Source organism: Calypte anna, chromosome 1, assembly GCF_003957555.1.
Source record: "Calypte anna isolate BGI_N300 chromosome 1, bCalAnn1_v1.p, whole genome shotgun sequence".
Taxonomy (NCBI): Eukaryota; Metazoa; Chordata; class Aves; order Apodiformes; family Trochilidae; genus Calypte; species Calypte anna.
Genome location: NC_044244.1, coordinates 64947537 through 64969614, shown reverse-complemented (window position 1 = coordinate 64969614; position 22078 = coordinate 64947537). Strand labels below are relative to the sequence as shown.

At 36.7% G+C, this 22078-nt stretch overlaps 1 protein-coding gene across 1 annotated transcript in view; it reads left to right on the top strand.

Moving 5' to 3' along the window:
- TRHDE (thyrotropin releasing hormone degrading enzyme) overlaps window positions 1-22078 on the top strand; it is a 186745-nt gene that overhangs the window by 86355 nt on the left and 78312 nt on the right. Inside the window, exons 5-6 of the mRNA XM_030462736.1 lie at window positions 2231-2344; window positions 14332-14469. Of these exons, the coding sequence (XP_030318596.1) occupies window positions 2231-2344; window positions 14332-14469 (252 nt within the window). The remainder of the gene's footprint in view (window positions 1-2230; window positions 2345-14331; window positions 14470-22078) is intronic.

Sequence of the window (22078 nt, the reverse complement as noted above, 5' to 3'; positions counted from 1 at the left end):
ATAACTGAGGGAGATTAGAAATTTATGTAATCAAGACATTTCAATTAAATTTTTTCCTCTCCAAAATGAAAATAAATAATGATCTTCTGGCAAAAAGTGTATAGAACCAAATACATAACTAAACAAACAAACAAATAAATATTAGATAAACTGAGTGCTTTATTTAATGTTTTCTATTCAGACAGGGAGCACCTAGGAAGATTACAGCAATAGGAAAATTTGGCTTAATTAATTGCAGTCTTGTACTGCTCTGTCTCTGACATTCATAACTATCTCTGAAACTATTCAAGACTAGATAGGCAAATGCATCTTGGTACCACATGGTGTTTTAAAGCCATGGTGCTATATAACACTTCATCCTTTAGGTGGATAATTATTCCTTTTAATTGTACCATTAATCATTAAACCCAGAAAAATCAAAGAGAAGTATAGGGAATTCTCTTTTGTGACATCATAAATTATAATGTAGTAAGAAGATTACAACCTTTATTTTTTAAAATCTCCCTCCAAATAGTTATAGCATCCCATGACTGTTAGTGGTTTCGCATTTGTTCAGCTGTCCTCTTGTAATTCAAGAAATGAACTCTGTGCCATTGCTTTTAGTCTGCTTGTCATTAGAAATAATTTAATCAGCCTATTCTAGTACTACTATAACTTTTATACTCCTTTGGTGGCATGCTACTCTAACATTTCAAATGGTGGAAAGTGCATTATGCATATGAATGCATTTCCAGCATTTGTCTTTTCAGTTCTTGAGATCAGGATCTACCTCTGTTAGCCCTTTAGAGAGTTAATTTATTTATAGCTTTCAACTAGGTTATGACCCACTAAGTTTAATTTCATTTAGTGCATGAATATGGCTTTTGTCAATCTCCTATTTTCTCCCTGAATTCTTAAGTTGGCTGTCAATGGCATTCATTGCCATGTTTCACTTCATTTTTTCATTCAGATCCTATTTACTGAACATTGTGCAGCAATCTGGTAATCTGTTTCTGTAGTCTATTCTTTGGAGCCTCTGTGTTTACTTCACTATAAATCCTCATCACAGCGTCGATTCTTCCTTGGTGCTATTCTCACTCCACAAAGACACACACAGAAGAGAGCTCTTTTGTTCAGGTCCCACACAAACCTTAAATAAGCCAACTAGCATGAAAGCAAACCATTCACAGGCCAACTCTGCTTTCATTCATTCATTCCCCATTCTCATTACAGTGTCAGCAGCAGCTCCTTTGCTCTGACATGAGTCTTTCCCCCTGGAATACTGATTTGCTGCACCCTTTCTGGTTTTATGACTCCGTGAAAGCTCAAAATTCTCTCTTTCAATTTTGAATTAAGCTCATTTCTAATCACGTTAAGAAAAACAATTGGCAGAGATTTACTGAATTGGAGTTTTGATATTTGGAAAAAATATGCTGAAGAGAGTATGAAATATGTTTTTATATTAGTGTATGTGTTTATACTCTTACCAATGATGTTCTAATGATACTGGTTGCAGAGGGCCATTTAAACAGTGGTGTCCATCAGCAGAAGAACTTAGGGAACTTAGTTACCCTCTGCCTCTAGTTGCTTTTTGAGAAGGCTGCAGTTCTCCTGTAAATCCTGTACAAAATTTCCTGGGACAGTGTGGATATCTCAAATATGGTAGAGAATTCTTTAAGTGGCATCAGTTGTGTGCTTTTAGGTATCTGAGACCTACCCAAAAAGAGATGTCATGATTGTGTAAAATTCCTTTCCTTAGAAACTGGCTAATGAAAAGAGCAATGAAAGGATTACAAGAGTAGTAGTTTCAATCTTATTGGGCAGACACTGTGGAAGAAGAAATGATAACATTTAGTTCTGGGGTAAGGAGATTGTGTTCCCAGTTTTTCAAGATTACACTATACATAGTGAGGTTTCCAAGTAATTTAGATTACTCGAGTGAGAAGCCTTTTTTTGTCCACTCTGTATGTTAGTCCCTTAAATCTAGGAGAGTATCTACCTTAGCTGGATGCTGTGGATACTTTCCTCAATGCTTTTTTTCCCCTGCTTGTTATTTCCTAAATGTTTAACTTCAGTAACTTGTACAGCATGTAAAGGCTTTATTAATGAAAAAAAACAAAACAGTTAATGACTTATAGTGAGAAATTCATGCTACTGTATTTATTAAAACTTGTGAAAATTTTGTTCTGTATAAATAAGATGTATGCAGACATTGCTTCCTAAGGATTGTTTTTTTGAACTTTCTTTGCAGTGGTTTGGTGACCTTGTGACTCCAGTTTGGTGGGAGGATGTGTGGCTGAAAGAAGGCTTTGCTCACTATTTTGAATTTATTGGGACAGACTACCTCTACCCAGGGTGGAACATGGTAAGTCAGTTTTATTTTGTTAATTTGGAGACTCCACAGAAATGTTACTTTGTTTTTATACTCCAGCTTTTGTTATAGACAAGGACTGCTGAAAATACCAAATGATGCACACATGTATCAGATGTCTAATGAAGCAAAATCACTAGGTGTGAAATAACTTGATAGCATTCCAAAAGTGAAATCTGCAATATATTACAAAAGAAATAAGGTCACGTCAATCATAACACAACATTAAACTAACTACTCTCTCTCTGCTCAGAAACATTTTGGATTAGAGCAGTTATGATTTAACATTGCCATTTTGAAAAATATTCAGAATATGCATGAGAGGAGTTGGGAAGAACTGTATGCCTAACACATACTGTAAAACTAGGTGTATTTTTTCTTGCAGTTTTCTATTCTCCTTTCTGTAATCTTAATCTTTTAATCTTTCTGTTTTTATTTGGCCATTTAGCAGTATGCACTAAGTTAATATGGGGTAAATGAATTGATCATCCAGGTTTCAGTATTATTTCCACCTGTAAACAGATGGACATGCTTTGTCAGGCAGTGTACAAATACTGGAGCTCTCTGAGGGCAAACTGGGAAGTCCATGCTGGGGCATTCTTTCAGAGTCTTTCTCTTACATCACACCATACCTTTTCAGGTCCAATTTATATCAGACACTGAAGTCTAGAAATAGGCTTATAAGAAAAAGAAGATATACAAGACCTCAGGACAAGGAAAGTATGTATGAGACCATGTTGAAGGCTGCTATATAGATTTTATTGTCTCTTGGAAGCTTGGAGAAATTGTCTTTGCTTCCTTTTCTGTTTAAACATGTATAATGATGTGGCAAAGTATTTGTTGTAAATACAGATTGCCTGACAGACTGTCATGGTTTAATGCTGTCCTGGCAATTAAACCAAATCATAGCTGCTCTCTATTAATCCCCCTCCATTCCCTGATAAAGGAAGGAGAGACAATAAGGGAGAGAGATTTATGGGTTGGAAACTACACAAACTTTAATGGAACTTTAAACTAAACTACACAACTTTAATGGAACAGTAATGATAAAGAGGAAAAATTACTAAATCTATACAAATATACACGAAAATTGATACCACGTTCCTCCCCCCTACCTCCTAATAACTCTCACATCACCACTGAGGCTGCAGGGCAGCCCTGGGAAAGTCCAGGCTGGACTCCTGGAGTCGGCAGCAGTCAGGAACTGGAGGCAGGAACACACAGATATGGGCTGGCACGGATCAGGAGCACAGGCAGAGGAATGGATGGAATCCTCCCAGGATGCTGAAACAAACAGGGACAGGCAAAGAAGGGGAAGAAGGAAGGAGTTTGACCCTCATGATCCCTCACATTTATACCGAGTATGACATGTATGGGATGGAATACTTAATTTGGTCAATTTTGGCCATCTATCTTGTCTGTTCCTCCCCAAAGGAGGGCTGCAGGTGTGACCTCTTTACTCCTTTTCTCCTTCCGGGGGGAAAATGTTCCTCAGAACTGAGCAGTGTCCTTGGCTCTGCACACCAGTCTCTGGCTGTAACTATAAACATCAAGTGTTATCAGTCCTAGAGGCAGACACTGTCTGAGAAACTTGCTGTTAATTTCAGCAAGTGCAACTACTTACAAGAGACTTAGACGAAAGCAGGAGTTCAAGACAGAAAATGACCTTTATCCTGGCCCAAACCAGGACACAGAGATATGCTGTAGTTTGAATGTTTTGCTTAAACTCTTGCATACCAACTTCTAATTTTTTTCCAAATTTGGAGTGATTTATTGAGTATTCTTATCCCATTAACTTTTGTATGCCATGCAGTTAAGATGCTATAATTAAGACTTAAAGCTAATTTTAAAAAAAAAATGTATACAGATATTCTTGCTTTAGGTAAGCATCTTGTGAAGTTTGAATTCTTTGTAGTATTTAATTATTTATTTCAGGCGTCAATTTTAATTTATAACTGCATTATGAAAAGGAAAATAAATCTTTATCTGAACTGACATCTGCCTTGCATAGGTAGGCTTGCTGGGTTTCCCTGGCTTTGGCTGTATTAAAACTCATTCTCTTCATCTTTATGAAAAACACATCCTGAATTAGAATGTAATGATTTTAATTATGAATGCAATGAAATCTGGCAGGCTTTTATGATTTTGGCAGAGTGAAATGTCATAGATGACAACATTTATACACTGAATTTTTTCTTCAAATCATCAGTCATTAGTTCTTCACATAATCAGTTTAACAAATCCAGAACCACTTTTGCTTTATAAGTAATTTGGAATACAGAATACTTGCTTCAGATTTCTTTGGAATTAATATAATGTTCACTGTTATGCAAATGACATGCCTATCGTGAAATCCTGGTGTTTTAGCAGAATACAGGCAAAATGATTGGGTTGACGAGGGTAAGACAGGTAAACTAGGAAATCACACACATGCTGCATAAATTAGAATTAACTACAGTAGTATTGCTGCACCTGAAAAATTATTCAGCTGTCAAAACCTTTTCTTGACATTTGGATATCACTGACCTTCGATATAAAAATGGCCATACTAACATACTTAAATAATAAGCAAATGGTTGGCAAGAAGAAACACTTGTTGATTTAAACATTCAAAATGCTGCATTGTTTTGCAGACTAGATTAGGAATCAGGACGGTAATGTTTCAGCCTTGTTACAGAGATTGTAGAAAAAGGATGTAAAAGTTAGATTTTGTGGAACTTGCTAGATATTTTTCCTATTAGTAAAAATTGCATTTGCTGTTTAGATCATACTGACATTTATAAACTTGAAAAAAATAATGAGCTTCCCCGTCCCCCCCCAATGAAGGGTACAGCACAAGCTTCATGAAACAGTTGCAAAAAAATAATTTTCTCTGATGGTGGTTAACCAGAGCAATATTACAGCATTCAGAGTGGTATTTTTTAGCTGTAACCCATAGTTGTGGAAAAAAAAATTATGATATACAATACTATGCATTTTTTTGCATCCAAAAAACAGAGTATTATGCCAAAATCCTCTCTCTGTCAAAAGAGTGGGGAAAGATAGGTAGTTAACTTCTTTCTTTTGTAGTTCTGAAATGTTACCCTTAGAAATTTCCTCAAGAAGCCTTTGGACTAAAATGTCAAATTAGATTTATTTTCAGCTTATTAAAGACTTTTTGTCACACTTTCTTTTGCATAAGTATAGAGAGAAGACTGGTAGCCTATTCCACTAAAAAGACTTCTGTTTGGAAATTTAACTTGAGTGATATGGATATATCTGAATCAAATCGATCTAACTACACCTTCCTACCTAATTTGTTGGATGCTTATAGACTACAAGCATGTAAGATTTCACCATTGAAGCTCTGCTGGCCCCTAAGGTTTTGCTACTACTTCCCTGAAAATTTTTTGCTCTTAGCAGAGCTGGGGATTTTTCAGCATCCAACATATTTGGAATTCATAGACTGTGAGTGGCTGAACCTGAGACTCTTGAGGGGAGGTGTCCTTTGGGCAACTTCCATCAGGCAATGTAACTGAAACCAACAGACCTGAAGTTCTGGACAAAGCAGAGACCTGTGCGTTTTTTCTGAAACCCATTTCCTGGCTTTTCCTTCTTCTATGAATTCTTTACATTGCATAAACATTTCTTATTCCCCTGAGGGTCTTGATTTTATCAGTTTTTCATGGAATTTTAGAATAGTTTGAGCTGGAATGGGCATATGTATTTCCAAGCCCCTTGTCATGAGTGAGGGACACCTCCCACCAGACCAGGTTGCTCAAAGCCCCATCCAGCCTGGCCTTGAACACTGCCAGGACATTCACAACTTCCCTGGGAAATCTGTTCCAGCGTCTCACATTAAAGAATTTCCTCCTAATATTATCTAAGCTAAATCTGCCCTCTTTCAGTTTGAAACTGTTACCCCTTGTCCTGTCACCACACACCCATGTAAGAAGTCCCTCCCCAGCTTTCTTGTAGGCCTCCCTCAGGTACTGGAAGGCTGCTACAATGTGTGCCTGGAGGCTTCTGTTCTCCATGAGAAACAACCCCAACTTCCTCAGCCTGTCAAAATAGCAGAGGTTGTCCAGCCCTGTGATGGTCTTCATGTCTCTCATCAGGACTCACTCCAAGAGCTCCACGTGTCTTATGTTCCAGAGCTTGACACAACACTCCAGGTAGGGTCCTACGAGAACAAAGTTTCAGTATATTCTTCAGCCAGCCTATAATTATGCTAGATATTGCCCTGATCCAGGTGCAGGTTCCCTTCACTTGTTTTATAAGCTCTTATTTTAAAGCAAGAAAGATGGATAGATAATAATATTGACCAAACTGCCATGGTGCTGTAACAGCAAGTATAGAATTTCTTGTCCAGAAGGCACTTATGTACTTCATCAGGCTTACATAATCTTGATGAAAAAGGAATCCAAGCCTAATAAATACCTAAGAAATATCAAACTCTTAATAAAATCATTGTCATCCTTATGCTCTTGATCCTCCTATTAAAATTTTGGATGAAGAATAGAATGTTATTCTGATGGGGGTATAGATTACCTGTTGCAGTTAATATGAGATACATCAAAAGTCTCCTGAGGAAGTTGAAGAAGTATTGCTAGTTTTTAAATAGGAAGGTGAGCTTTCTGTGCTGAGATAATTTATGGTTCTACCACTGGTCCTTTTTAAACTTTAAGTTACTTTAGATCAAAGATAAAAATTCTCATGTTCACCTTTCAGCTAAATTTGGTCCCTGCATGCTACTTTTTCCCTCTTGCAGGTAAAAGTTCTTTGATTTTGCAGGAAATATGTCCATACTATACAGACGTTAGACACTGGCATGAAAATGAATTCACAGTTATTCCCATTTCAGCCTCTTGCCTTGTCAATCCCCCATATGAGAAGTTTTTAAAAATATTTATTCTGAAATGTCTCATATTGTTATTCTTAAATATCCTTCTTCAAGATCTTGAAAGTTTAAACAGGGTGGTTTTAAAGAGAAAGCTGGCTCTGCATGATCGGAGACTTTTGCTTAATTTTTTGTGCTCAGAGTAGTCATCTGCATGTGAATTCACTAATTAATGACTTAGACATGAGGTTTATGTATTGAAGTCTTACCATAGGACTATTCTGTTGTGTCTCCATGCCATCAAAAAGCAAGAGCAGCTGGATGTGTATTCTTGAGCTGTAAGATCTTATGACTGGTAGAAGATAATCTCATCTCTTTGGGAAGTTCTTCTGCTGTAGAATCAGAGAAAAGAGAAAATTACAGCAGAAAATCACATACTGGAAATTTCCTTCATAGCTCTGTCTTTTTTCATCAACACCTCTCACCCTACTCCTTACAGAGATCCATTTGCAATTATATATATATATATATATATATATATATATATATCCTATCTTCCTCTTTGCTTGTTTCTCACGATCCTGAAGTCCTTTAAACATGGCTTTCTAAAGAAAAAAATTCAATTGAGGTTTATAGATCCAGGAATTTATTGGCTGATATTTTGCCTCCTTATTTTCTGGGAGAAGTAATTGATATGTTTGTCCTTGAATGCCTCTGGTATTGGGGTAGGTTTTGAAGACTATGACAGGAATTACTGGCATGTAATTTTCCCTTTCATCCATCAAACAACCATCAAATCCATCAAATACTCTAGTGGGCAGTACCTGGCTTGATGCTGAGAAAACATTTCCCTGAGGCCAGCTGCATACTCCCTTTTCTTTATTATAGAAAAGGTTTGCTGACAACTTTTTTGGTCAAGGTGTAGTACAGAAGTGATAGCTTTGAGTTCTCTGCCTTTTCTATTCATTGAAGCTCTGGGATAAGATCTCTCACTTTCCTATGTGTTTGCTACTTCTATAATTAAAGATGGTCATATTTGCCAGAAATGTTCTCAATATTAAAAAATTGTGATTGAAGTATTTGGAATAAATCTTTGTGTCTACATGGAATGGCACCTTTCATCTTTTTTAAAGTGAGCCATGCATCTTTCACAAGGTTAGTTCTATAGTCTTGATGATCCTATCATTACTACAGGCAGCTGAAAATAATGAGATTGCATATTAAATTTCCTGTTTTAAAAAACATTCTGCAAGAAATTACCTGTGCCAAAAAATTAATAGAAGAGCATTTAATTGAACATCAGTACATTAAGAACTTGGAATGTGATGTAATATGCTGCCCAAATTCTTGATAAATGATCTTAATTTTCTGTCTTTGTCATTGGCTTTGTTGAAATAACAAAAGTGAATATGACAATTAGACACATGTATACCTTCAATGTTTTTTGACTCAGATTGCCTCCTAAAGCATTTGTCTTTGTAAAGTTTTTTTTAGGCACAGTTTCAGTCATAGAAAACCTGGAAAATCATTCTGAGTTTTGAATTAGACTTAAGACAAGGGTCTTTTTGTTTTATTTCATTATTATTATTGGCATTTCACACCTGAGCTGTAGCCTGCTTGATCCTTCTAACCTAACATAAATACCACCCTGGCTAAGCATTGAAGGAGATTCAGCCTCATATTTTAAAGCTACGTTCATATTTTCTTTTTTTGGTTAAAGGCTCCTCATGTCAGTATAAAGAAAGCTTTTAGTTAAAATCACGAGGTGTTTTTCTCCCAGTGACTGCTCAATGCAGTCAATCCTTCTATGATTTTCTGGTTTAGCACATTTGCCACGGAAGCTTTCAATGTAAAATTAACTATAATCTCATGTATAATTGACTTTGGCACAAAAAAAGAGATATGCAAAGGTATGCTGCAAGATCTTGTTGCTAGCTACTATTCCTTTTTAAGTATATCAGTTTAGAAATCCTCATACTAAATAGGGTTTAGAAATACTGAATTTATCTTATAACCAAGAAAACAAATTTCCATCTCTGTATGGTCTTCCTTAACACTGTTTCTTTCTTTATGCTCTGGTAAGGCAGATTAATAGAGGGAATTCTTAACTTTAAGTAGTTAGCTCTCACAATTTGTAGATCAGACATGAATGAATAACAAAATTTAGATAAAAATTTATTCAAGGCATTAAGAAAGAGTTTGGAGAATGTCAGTTTCACGTCTTTGTGTCATTATCTGCTCATCTTGAGAGAAAAGGAGAGGTATGATGTGAGCTTTTTGGGCCACGTGAATTCAAATCTCCTGAGTTCAGGGTTTAGATGAAGCTTTGGTTTCAGAAAGAAATTTCAGTTAACTGGCTGAATTTCACATAATTCTGAATTACTAACTACTTTGTCTTCAGTTAAAATGAGAGAGAAATTTTATGACAACTTTTGCCTCAGGGCAAAGACCTTACTGGGATAGCCCTTCTGAAATAAGAGTAGGCACTTCATCAGGATGTGTAACTGATATTGAAAGTTCAGTAGCAAATCTATAGCTGGATGTTTGAGGGTATCCTTACTGAAAGATTCAGCCTCTCAAATTTTCAGGTACCCTGAATGAGCCTTTACTTTTTATTTAAAATTTTGACTGTGTGTAGTTATTTGAAACACAAGTTAAGTGATTTTGGTGTGCTTGCAAAAACTTCTTTTTGTCCTTCAGGACATAGCTCACTGAATCTCTTCACTTTCAGGCTGAAACATAATCTAGATGTGCAAAATCCATCTCAAAAATGTTAGAACACCTGAAAAGTATTTTCACTGATGAGGACCTCTGGCAATTGTTGCTGGAAGTTGATTTTGTACATCAACATCATCTCAAAGCCACTTTTCATTTAAATATTATTTACTGTTTCTTGAATTGAGGTGAATTTCATCTACAGATTTCCCTGGTAGAGTCTTAATTATAGCATAAACTTCATATTTTGTTGCCTAATGTTTTAAAATGTTCTGGAGCCAAATCCATAAGGAGACAATGGTCTGTGTCATCCATTTTTTAAATAACTATTTCTGTGAAGGTAACTACAAAGAGGATGACAAAACACGATCTTGGAGAATGAAACTGCTTTTTTTTTTTTTTTTTTTTTTAAGTGCTGATGGTCAGTATGTGTTGTTTCCTTTCCCAATGCTCCCCTTTTTGTTGCATATTTCCATTCCAGAGGCCTATATTTGGCATAGTGGATCTGGTGTACAGCCACATCAAAGCTATAACTAATAAACAGTGGTGGAAAGAAGCGGAAGTTTAAGTAGCTGGTGAAATTGCTTTAAAAATACAAATCAGCTACCCTGCAACTTAAGCAGGAAGTCATGAATATCTGCTTTGACATTTAATTGAAAAGAAAATATGTATCCTGTTCTCTTTCCAGGTAGTCAAAGCTATTAGTCTTCCTTAACTATGAATTCACAGGACATCAATGTTGCTGTATAACAATAAAAATTGTCATTCAGTGTGAAATTTCTCTGTCACAGGGACAGAAATTTTGCAAGAGCTTTGACTGGAAATGCAGAAAAGAGGGTTATGAAGGTAGACAGGGAACTGTGACATATTCACAGTTGATAAAGAGATTGTATTGTAGACCTTCTTCACCAAACTATGTACTTAACTGAAGCACACATGCAGAGATATAAATTTAAAAAGAAATCTGTAAGCTGCTCAAACTGTTCACAAAAAAATATTGTTGGGAAGAGAGAAAGAAAAAGGAATGTTGCTTTCATTTGCAAGTGCTCTGCAGAATTCATGTGCTATTACAACTTCAGATTTTTAAGCATGTAGGAGCTTTCATTTTGACCCCAGTGGCTCTTTCCCGGCCTTAAGGTATTTTATTGAACCTTACGTTTTCTCATAGATGAAATCCCTTTGGAGTATGATAAATTTAACCATGAAATAAATTGTATCAGACCTGAAGTACTGGTAGTGGATATGCAGATGTTCTTTGATTGCTTTAAAAATTTGCCCCTATTTCTTTTTCTCTAGGATGCACTATAAATCCAAGTATTGAGTCTTGGGAATGCTTGTTTTATGAGGCATGAGAGATCAGTTATCTCCTTTGTATTCTTGATGGCTAGTAAAGCTCTGTATTTTGGAAAAGATATTTCCAGGAATTTTCTCAGAAAAATAATTTGCAGATTTCACACCAGTATTAAGTTTTATTCATGTAGATTTCTCAATACATAAACTGAATGGTGGTCCCAAAACAAAGACAATACCTTTAATACTGAAGCCTTTCATCTCTTCTGCATACTAATTATCAGGTTTGGCTCTCATTGTGCTATTCTTTTGTTCCACTGTTGGATGTTTTCCAATTTTTAATTTTTAATTATTTTCTATGGCATTTCATAACAATATTTAGAAATTATTTTAATGTGACATTTCAAGTGTTACATGCTGACTTCTACTCTTATGCCTCAAAATGGTGCTGCAAAATCATCAGCAGCAACTCCTTTCCATTACATCATTGTTATCCTGTTATGCACAGTAAATTTTTAATCGCTCTTAATTGTACCAAATTGTGCCCAAAATTTGTTATTTCACAATTGCTTTCTTTCCATTTAGCAGTAGCCAGTTGGATGGTGGGCATCCTGTTGGAGATTAATACACAAGGAGTGATCACTACCTTTCCATAAACCTTCCTCCCTAAAAGAGGGTGAAAATAAACCAGAACTGGAAATCTTTCTTGTGGTTACTGAGTTTGTTACACCTGATTCTTTTTGCTAAGGAATGATTTACTATATTTACACTATTTGCACTTTAGATCCACATTTTAAAATCTCCAGATTATTTCCTTAATGTGGAAGAATTTCTATAGGTGTAAGTTTTCTGACCCTGCTACCTGTAGCATTTGTGCAGCTTTTACCCAAAGCGGTGAATTTTGAATTTTCACAACAATTAAATGTGGGCTAAGGAGGAGAGAACACAGAGAAGGTATAAGTCTTTCAGGACAACCTTGTAGCAAACAAAAAAGGTGGATTGGTGAGGATTAAAAAGAGACACTCCTATGAAGAGACAAATACTTGAATCTAGTGACCATGGATGCTTGAGGAATACTCTAAAAACATTAATCTTTGAAAGGCGTGTTTGTCTGATGATAGCACTTCAGCCCCTGCATCTGAAGTATTCTCAAGATTAAGAGGGAAAGCAGCTAGAAATAATGGGCACCTTAATTCATCTTAACATAGGTCTAGCCTCCTAGGCTTTGACTATCCACAGTACAAAGAAGGCTCTGAGGAGAGGAGATGAAGAGGCAGGAGTCAAAATGGGTAGTAGGAAGAGAAGAAACAGCCTTTGAAGACAGGTACAAGTCTGTGTGGAAGCAGCTTTGTCCTTCTTTCAGATGTATCTGCTCCTGCTTAGATCTGTGGCCCTATGTGTGACCAGTATTAGCACTGCTTGGTCTTGCACTTTCATGCAGCTAGTGACACTTTCCAATCAAAGCCCAGAGCCTCAGCTGAAGCCTTCTTTTCCTTAGAAGGGGATCACAGTTTTTTGTTTTTCTCTTACAGTTGAACTCCCTTGGAGGAAGGGCATCTTGAACATCTTGTCATTGTTTCATATCTAGCTGCTAGCCTGTTACCTACTGTCTTGAAAGCTCACTGGTGTCATTAAATTCATTCCAACATTGATTTTCTTTACTATTTCTGAGGAACCACTTTTTACTCCCGTGGGTATCATGTTAAAACAGATCAATTCCACCATACAGCATAGGGTAAAATTACTAGGAAATAGAAAACCTCTCTTCTGATGTTGTAAACTGTTTGGTCTCATATGTTGGCCTTCTCCTCTTGGAGTACTGATACTTAATAGCTGAGGTAGCATTTCTCAATATAATAAAGGCAGCTTGAGTTTCTTTCAGCATTTCTTCTTCCTGTTGCGTCTCCCAGTTGCAACCCCCTTTTCAACTAGAGAACTCCCCTCTTTTTCTGTCATCCTGGAGTATTGTAGTCTCCTTTTGCAGTCTGCTCTCAGAGGCTGTGTACTGAAGAGAAAAGGTGGAAATGGTTTGAAAGTCCTTTTAGCTCAATGAATTTAGCTTTACAGATAAAAAAATTTCTTAATTTGCACTAAAATGCAGTTCACATGTTTAGAGGCAAACTAGCATTGCAATTGTATCTGTGCATGGTGGTCTGCCATAAATTTCAAGGAAGACTTTTCAATTAACAAAACTTGATATGAGTGATCAGGAATTTAAAATACTCCTTTTCTGCCTGTCAGGAGATAACCTAAGAAACAAATTAAGAACTAAAGTGCAGCCTATCCTTCTCACATCCTTCTATTATTCTGTCTTCGTGGTCTCTATCCCACATGCTGATTTTCTTGATTCCAGGTACTGTATTTAAAGTATAAATTTGTGATTAACAAGAGTCCTTTTAGCAAGTTAATTCCAAACAGTAACAATTCACTCCCACAACTGCTTGTCAGTTAAGATATCCAGACTTCATTTTGGAGACAGGTCTGTACCTACATGTGTTCATACTCGTATATGTTACATATCGTACTGATTGCACATTGCTCTGATGAAATCAGTGCTCTGTTACTGATTAATAGAGAATGTGATTGAGCTGTAACCAAAGCACTACAATCCTTTACACCTCAGAAGCTTTCCCCTAAGGAGGACCATAATAATTGTTTCCCTACATCCTTTTTTCCCTCTATAAAAAAAGGGCCACTTACTAACTGCATATTCCTGAGAAAAATTGGAAATGAACAATAGTATGAATGATACGTTACTTTTCACTTCACAAACCTTACCTCATGCAGCCAGCTGAAAACACTAAGAGTGTGCTGGGTAATTGGCTTTCTTGCATCCAGTTTTTAATCATCTGAATTTACAATCAGATCAAGGTAAATTTCTTGTGCTCTAATGAATTTTAACATAAAGGTTTATTTGCAGATGGGTCAGCACTGGAATATCCTTTTGGCTATCTTATGAATACAATTTAAATTAATACATTGATACCAAAACCTTGCCACCCAAGAAATTAAACACAGAATTTAATCGTGTGGGGTTTTTTATCTGGGGATTATAATCAGCTGTCACAGAGAGGCTGCCTCTGACAGCTGTGCATCACTTCTGTATTGTTGTAAATGTATATTTGTCTGTGATATTCCTGCACATGCTGTGTTTCAGGAAAAGCAGAGATTTCTGACAGATGTCCTACATGAAGTGATGTTGCTGGATGGTTTGACCAGTTCACATCCAGTATCCCAGGAGGTGCAGCAAGCCACAGACATTGACAGGGTGTTTGACTGGATTGCCTATAAAAAGGTGAGACTGATTAAACTTATCTATTTTTATATATAGATATGTCAGTAGCTATAATAAGAAGATAATATTCCATCTGTAGAACAACTAAAATTGTGAAAAGACATACACCACAGTGTTTACTGGTTGGAAATCTTTAATTTGTGTGGAATGTATTTGAAATATACTGCACTGCTTCTAGCCAATTACATTCAACACATTGCTTTGTTAAATCTCAAAAATAAATTTGAGAGGCTGTCAGAATTCAGCAAGAAGATTTTTTAATTGCTATTTATTTTGTGGTAGTGTCTGAATTGTGTTAGATGGTTTAAAAAGAAGAATTCATAGTTTTTGTCCTATTTAAACTCTCTAGAAAACTTGTGAAGTACTCAAGTTAAATGTAATGTTTTTTTTCTACGCATATACATTTTTCTATCAGCTAATGAAAAATTAGTCTAGGACAGTGAGAGTGGAGGACTACCTTGTGCAGTGCAGTGGTGAAGGAATGTGTATTAAATCCAGGTAATCTTAAACTGTGTTTCAATGATAGCCTTTTGGCCAGCTTTGGGACTGAACAGCTTCTGTGTGGGAGTGAGAGGGCTGCACACCTCCTCTGGGTTTGCTGTTAGCATTTGACCCAAAAGCTGGTGGTTACCATTACACCACATGATGCTGCTCTGCTGCATGGTGTGATGTGTAATGTTATGCCTTGATTTCATGACCGAATGCACCTTAACTGTGACACAGAGGCTACTGCCTACAGCCTTCCACTTTGAAGCCTATACTGGAGCTCTCTGATGGTGATTCAGTAATAAGAGTCTTTTGAATATCATTCTTGTATTTGATATTAACTTTTCTTTGCATCATTAGCTGCTTAACACTGGACTGTAACAAGACAGCAGCAGCATAGCACTGACTTGCTTACTGATCCTTCAGTTTATCTAGTGCATCTTCTGTGTTAAAATAGACATATATCCTCTCTTACAGTTGTTATTCCCAGTCAGCAAAAAATTCCAATTGATCCAGTTCCGTGAAAGGATCTCAGGCCTTTAAGGATAAGTGAAGGAAAGTGTGTCTGCATGTGTAAGTCCATGTAATTGGTATAGGGCATAACATGGAAATGCAAAATACTTAGGAAAATAATTTTAAAAACTGGAGTTGCTCAAGAGCTCAAATGATGTTTTCAAAGATCCTTTAGCTGGCTTTAAAAACATTACTCTTGGTCAATTAAGCTACAATAGCCAGCAGCTTTTAGCATACAGAAATATTCTCATTGTTTAAGTGTTTCAGTCATATGTGTGCTGCGGATAGCTGAAGGTTCAGAGGCTTATCTCACATCAGTATCTTAATATTTCAGGCTAATAATTTTTTCTAATTAATATGATAATAGTAATATCACACAGTAAACTATAATACTTGATACTTTTCATCCTATGAATACTTTACAAACATTAGTAATTTTCATTGACATTGAAATGACAAGTAGGACAGCAGGACTCATCTGTATAATGAAGTTTAGTAGGATGACTCCATTTTCTGTGCAATTATAGTGCAATATCTGTCTTGCTTGTCCATTTAAAGCTTCCTTTTTCAGAGTAACAGTGGCCATTCCCAATGGATATGGCAGCCTCTCTACTCAGCTACTTTGATTGCCAGAACCCTATGTGACACTGACTATGTTCATATCAGGGCCTGATCCTGAAATTTTGAACCCATTTACCAGATCTAGCAAACTACACTGAGGAATGGCAATGGAAGAACTTACACACTGTCATAGGTGAGGACATTAAAAGACACACTCTTTCACCCATGAAAACTTTGTTTACCTGCTGATAATTTGTCTCTCTGCTATTCTCTGTAACCGTTCATTCTTTTGTTTTAGATAAAAGCAATATCTAGAAGGAAGAAACTTTTGTAACAGACTTCATAGTTCTCTTCCCACTGTTCCTGTATCTTCCTCCAAACACCTGACACAGTTTCCTTCCTGAGTATAAATTAAAGTCACTTTAACATCTTGAAGCTTCTAGATTGCTTCATTCCTGTGTAACCTTGTATGTATGCATGCATGCATAAATAGCTTGCACTGAAAATGAACTAGGGAAACAAGATCTGGTACTAGATAGCTAGAACATTTGCTCATCTTTCTAGCTCTCTAGTGTCTGCAAATATAAATACTGTGATGCATGGTGTGTCAATAAATTTCAAACTGTAAAATCATACTGAAGCCTTTTACCTCATCAGGCATGTGATCAGATTTTTCAGGTGCCTCAAAGCCCTCCATATACACTGAACCCCGCTGGAGGGATATCTTTGCTGGTATTTCTGAGATGGCTTTTTTTGTTTCTTGCTGGCTTATTTTTTTAGATTACCTGTCATGTATTAAACTCTTGAGAATTTTTTCCCTTGACTAGTAAAGTTTCAATCAGGGTCATCAGAGGAATTTTCTGTTGTCTTAGATATTATGTCCCTTTTCAAACAGTCTAGCACTATATATAATAGTTTTTTTCATTCTCTTTAGTTTTTTAAAAAAATATCTACCTTGTGCTCCCTGGGACCTTGGATTGTCCATGAGATCTCTTTTCCCTCTTGCTGATTTTCTGCATGATTTTAAAATGATGTAACTTTCTCCCTCTAATTTTTTTTTTCTTCTGTGTAATCACAGTCATGGAATGTCATTGTCATTTCATTGTCTTTGCTGTCACAAATATGACATAAATCAATTAGACACCATTTTAAGTGCCCATCTTTTCTAGACACTCAGCTGTCATTTTAAGGATATGCCTCTTTCTTACACTTTGGAGATGACCACTGAAACTGTTATTTAAATGCCTCAGAGCTGACTGTATTTTCCATTTCCACTTTCTTGTCCTCGGTGATTGCACATATTAAGAAATCTCATGTCACAACCCCCTAAAGAATCATAATCAGGTAATACCAGAAGCAGAATGAAACAGGCACTTCAGCCTTGCAGTACACAGTGTTTTTCCACTTAAGCTGTTGAAGGTAATGTTTGCCTCTTTCAGAAGCATTATACTGGTCGTTCTTCAGATAGGAGCAGGTCATCCTCCACTAGGGATATGACTACTTAGAGAAAAATGAAGTCATGGTAGCAGGAATCATAGCCCTGGAGAGCTGCATCAACAGAGGAGGAGAAGCTGCAGCAAGAATAACATGAGGAAGAAACAACCAGCTGTAATGAAACGGAGAAACAGGGCAGCTTCATCTCAGAGGGAGCAGCCAGACCCAGAACAACATGAGGGAAAGATCCCAAACAGAACCAATAGTTTTGTAGCCGTAGATGAGCAGTCACAGCCAGATAAAAGAAGGGATGAAAGGGCACCAAGGATACTCTAGAAAGCCAGATATTATCTGAAGTCATTTTAGTCAGCCTGCTGCATGCTTAAAGTGTTCTGGTTGAAGACTTTGGCTGCAATCAGGGTGGGCAAGGTAAGTCTGATGGAGTGTAACTATGAAAGTATGAAGTAGAATATGTCTTGGCAAGTGACAAACTGTAATCAAAACAAGGAGAGGATGACTAGAACAGGGAAGAATATTCCTTTTTTTTTTTTTTCCTTCCTAGAAGCAAAATAGCAAAATTAACCTCAGCAGTGAGATAACTTACTGGCCCTGGTTTTATAATGCAAACAATTAATTATTTCCTAAACTTTTCTATGTATAATTTTCCTTTCCTTCTTAACTCTGTGCTGCCTCTTTAAAAATCTTTTTTTGGTGCTTTCTGTGTCTGAGTGATGGAAAGAAGGTATATTTCTCATAGTAATGAAGGGGGACCATGCTCTATGCCTCTCCTCAAAGAAAATATTTTGCATTAGGAAATCTGTTCAACTAAAAATTTACACAAAAAACCCTCACCAATGCTCAGCTTCCCTGTATGTTGGTATAAAAGTTCTCGTAAAGGGAATTTAACAAATTGAAATCAGTGGCTTGCTCAGCCTTTTCAGGGGAATTCTCTTTGAAACTTTACCGCATAACACGTTCTGCAAAGATGTGGAAGAACAGGAGGGCTAACTGCAGTCACCACAGAGGCTCTCTTGAAACTTGGTGCTTTTTCCTCAGGTACTGGGGAAGATATTGGCACTGTAACACAAAATAAAATAAAAAACACTCAAACCATCTATTCTGCCCAGTTAAACCAGGATTATCAGAGTGAAATTCACTCAGTTCATGAGTGCAGTGAAATTGCGGACAATATGCATCTGTGCAATGACCACAGAAAAGTAAGAGTCAATTATCATCAGTGAAAGAAATTGTATATAAATATTTAGAAATGGTAAAATGTGGTAAAACAGGTTCTATTTTTAGTTATTCACAAAACTAAGTCAGTAACATAAGATGGCATCCGGCTAGCTAAAAGTCTTACAGTACAATCCACATGGCTTTGCAATCCATTCCCTTATAGCGGTGTAAAGAGAGAGCTTTTTGTTCAGCTTGACTAAATTATCTGAGAAGTTGTCTTTGAATGTTATTAAGTCCTGGGTAAACATTTTCACGATGATGTTTTCTGTTCCATGACTTGTGAGTGCAACAGGTCAGTGCCCAGATTACAGGAGGTTGTTTCAGAAGCCATTTGTCTGTAAGGCATTGTAAAAGAGGAAGTATCTTGTAATGAAAATACTTTCTTTCAGTTTCAATAGAAAAGGTGGTAGGTCATTACTGCTTCCAATATGAAAGCCATCAAAACTGAAGAGTCAGTGGAGCCTTTAGGTTCAAGTTCAGAGCCATGCCAAGAGTGCCTGACTTGAAATACACAGCCAGTGGGTGCTAGTGCAAAAAAACTGGGCAGGTGCTTAATGATAGTTAAAATACCTATTTAAAATAAAACTTATGAGCCACCTTCCTGACTCAAAACAAACTGTCAATAGCCTGTCAAGCTGTTTATCATATCTTAACTATTTTCTGAAAGAGAAACATATGAATCACTGTGTGTGGTAGATAAACAGCTGCAGTGCTTCAGAAGTATTATGTTCCTCATACTGGTAGAACTGTATATGGGTTTGCTTGCAAATAATAAAAACAGAGCACAAATGTTTTTATTATAAAAAGGATTTTTAAAAATTATATACAGAAAGGATTGTATTTTACTTTACTTTTGCTGACACATCCTAGTTTAGATTGGTAAAATAAGAGCAATAGTTACAAGTGTAAAGTAACCTGGAAAAAATTGTAAGAACTGAAAAAAGAGAATAAACTGGAGGTAATGAAACAGAGTAAAAGAAAAAAAACTTGACATAAAAATGTGATAAATATTTTGATCAGAAAATGATCCTGCAGACCTGCAAGAGGGAACTTTCTGGAACAACCCCTGTTACACTCTTTTGTTGTTGTTTTTTAAAGATATGTTTAAGTACTGGATAATTTATCATACTCATCCCTAAGGCAGTCATCAATAGAGAATCACAAATTTCAAGTTTTATTTTACTTAATTTGCTTTTGGTTCTCTGCCCCACCTGTAATTGTGGTAGAAATTGCCCTAACCCAGGTGGAGGACATTTCACATGGCCTTGTTGAACTTCATGAGACTGAAGTTCTTTGTGAAAGAATGGTACCCTTGTGAGTGCCTGTATGTGGTCTGAGCCTTGGTTTAGTTGATGAAGTTGATTCTAAGAATTATTATTAATAAAAGCTGAAACACAACAATAATATGAATAAAATCTAGTGTAATTGTGGTAGAGGATAGAGTAACACACGTTTCCCTTAGCTATAGGGAAAGTAACCCTAATCTTGGACTGGAGGGATTCCAGCATAAAGAAAAATAACTGTAGGCCTCCTATCTATATCCCATTGCATTTGAAAAATAAGTGGTACTATTACATATTAATCAAGGCTGATTCTGAACTGAGTACTGCTCAATAAACAAATGTTACCTCACTTACCATGCTGGTGACTTGCATGTCTGGATGCTTCCTCATTTTAGATTTTATGTCTCAAAAGGGAATGTTCTGAACTAAAAAAGAAAAACAAAAACAGCAAAACAGCTTTCCTAAGCAAGGATAGAAAGCTGGACATTCACTGGAGATATATTGACATCTGTGATTATTATTATTGATTTTTGATGTTATGTGAGATAAATGGATAGTTCAGCCTGCAAGATGCAGTCTAGGATGTTGCAAACTCAGGGAGGTGTTTTGGCACTGTTAATGCCTTCATATTTTTAAGGGTGCTCTGTAAGTTGCAAGGTAAAATATCTTCAGAGGAGTTTTTGTTATCTCACTTGGGCTGTTCACTGTGTAGTATCCTGAAATTTTCTAGTCCTCTGACCCCCTGGTACCATCAGTGAAGATAAACAAGCATTTTTAGGTTAAAATTAGTCTGTCCTGTTTTAGATGTGTGTCTTTGGGTGAGATGAATAAGGATGAGCTGAAGTAGTTTCTTCTCTCTCCATTGCCTTTAAAGGGAGTCAGGCAGCTAGATTTCTAAGAAAAGTTTAGCTTACAGATAAAGAATTTTGCTCTTAATTCTAACTGTAGATGGTCTTTATCATGGTATGAGTGTGCAAATCAGATTCTTCAGGGAAATAAAAACTTACAGCACTTCAACCAGTGTTAGGTAATTGCCCATGAGCATGCTTTTTCCCAATAACACTTTGCAGAAAAGGACAGTGTGTGCATTTAATTTCTATGGAGTAGCTGACATGTCCTACCTTCCTTTCCTATAGCAGTACTGAGGCTGAGCAAGCTTTCACTGTGTTATAGGTTGAGGAAACTTTAACTGTGTCACAGGACATGTGAGGACCATGCTGACCATCTTTCCAAATGATTTCACTATATCATACCTCATTTTCCCTTTAATTTTCAGGATGTTACTATCAATATCTTATGAAGCACTCATGAGATCTGCTAATGAGCAGTGCTTCAGCAGAGCCAGGTAGTGTCATTAATCATTACTTGAATATCCAGTGTATTTCTTTTAGTAGACTTTTATCAATATGGGGTACCGTGGCTTAAGGTGCATCAGATTTTACACTGGCAGGAACGTAGGTGTGTTTTTTTAAAGGGAAAGAGTTGCTTTTCACCAAACCTGTGAAGCCAATGTGTTTTAGCTCTTGGCAAGGTACCGAGTCATCAGTACCGGGAGGAAAAGCCCTTAAATCACCAATAAGTGGCAATTCTACCCTGTTGGAGGGCCAGGTTCACTTCTTGAGGCTCTGTACATCATTCCTAGGTTGAACAAACATTGACAGAGCAGAAGTGGTCCTGAGAGTGAAGTGGGTAGCAGATGGGTTGCGTGTGAAGTAGTTCAAGGAATGATGCTGACAGGTTCCAAAGAGCATCCTCCGCACAGGACAATTTTGTTGTGTCAGTGTTAGCTGCTTTTTCCTTTCCTCCCCAGAGCTGGCAATGTACTGATTACTTCTGTTGTTCTTAGGAATGTATTGCTGTCCTCTGTTCTGTCTGCTTTTAGTGTGCAAGAAAGATTGAAATAAGTGGTTTCCTCCCTTTTCTTCCATTTCTTTTCCTTCCACATCAAGTGCTGCATTTGCTTCCATTTGGTTTTCCTTCTCCCCAAGGCATTTTTTTCCCCCTTTGTGGTTCTGTTTTTTTGTTTTCTCCTTTTTCTTTGGAATCCTTTTTCTTCCTCTTTTCTCCTTTTCTGTATTATCCTTCAACAAATCAGT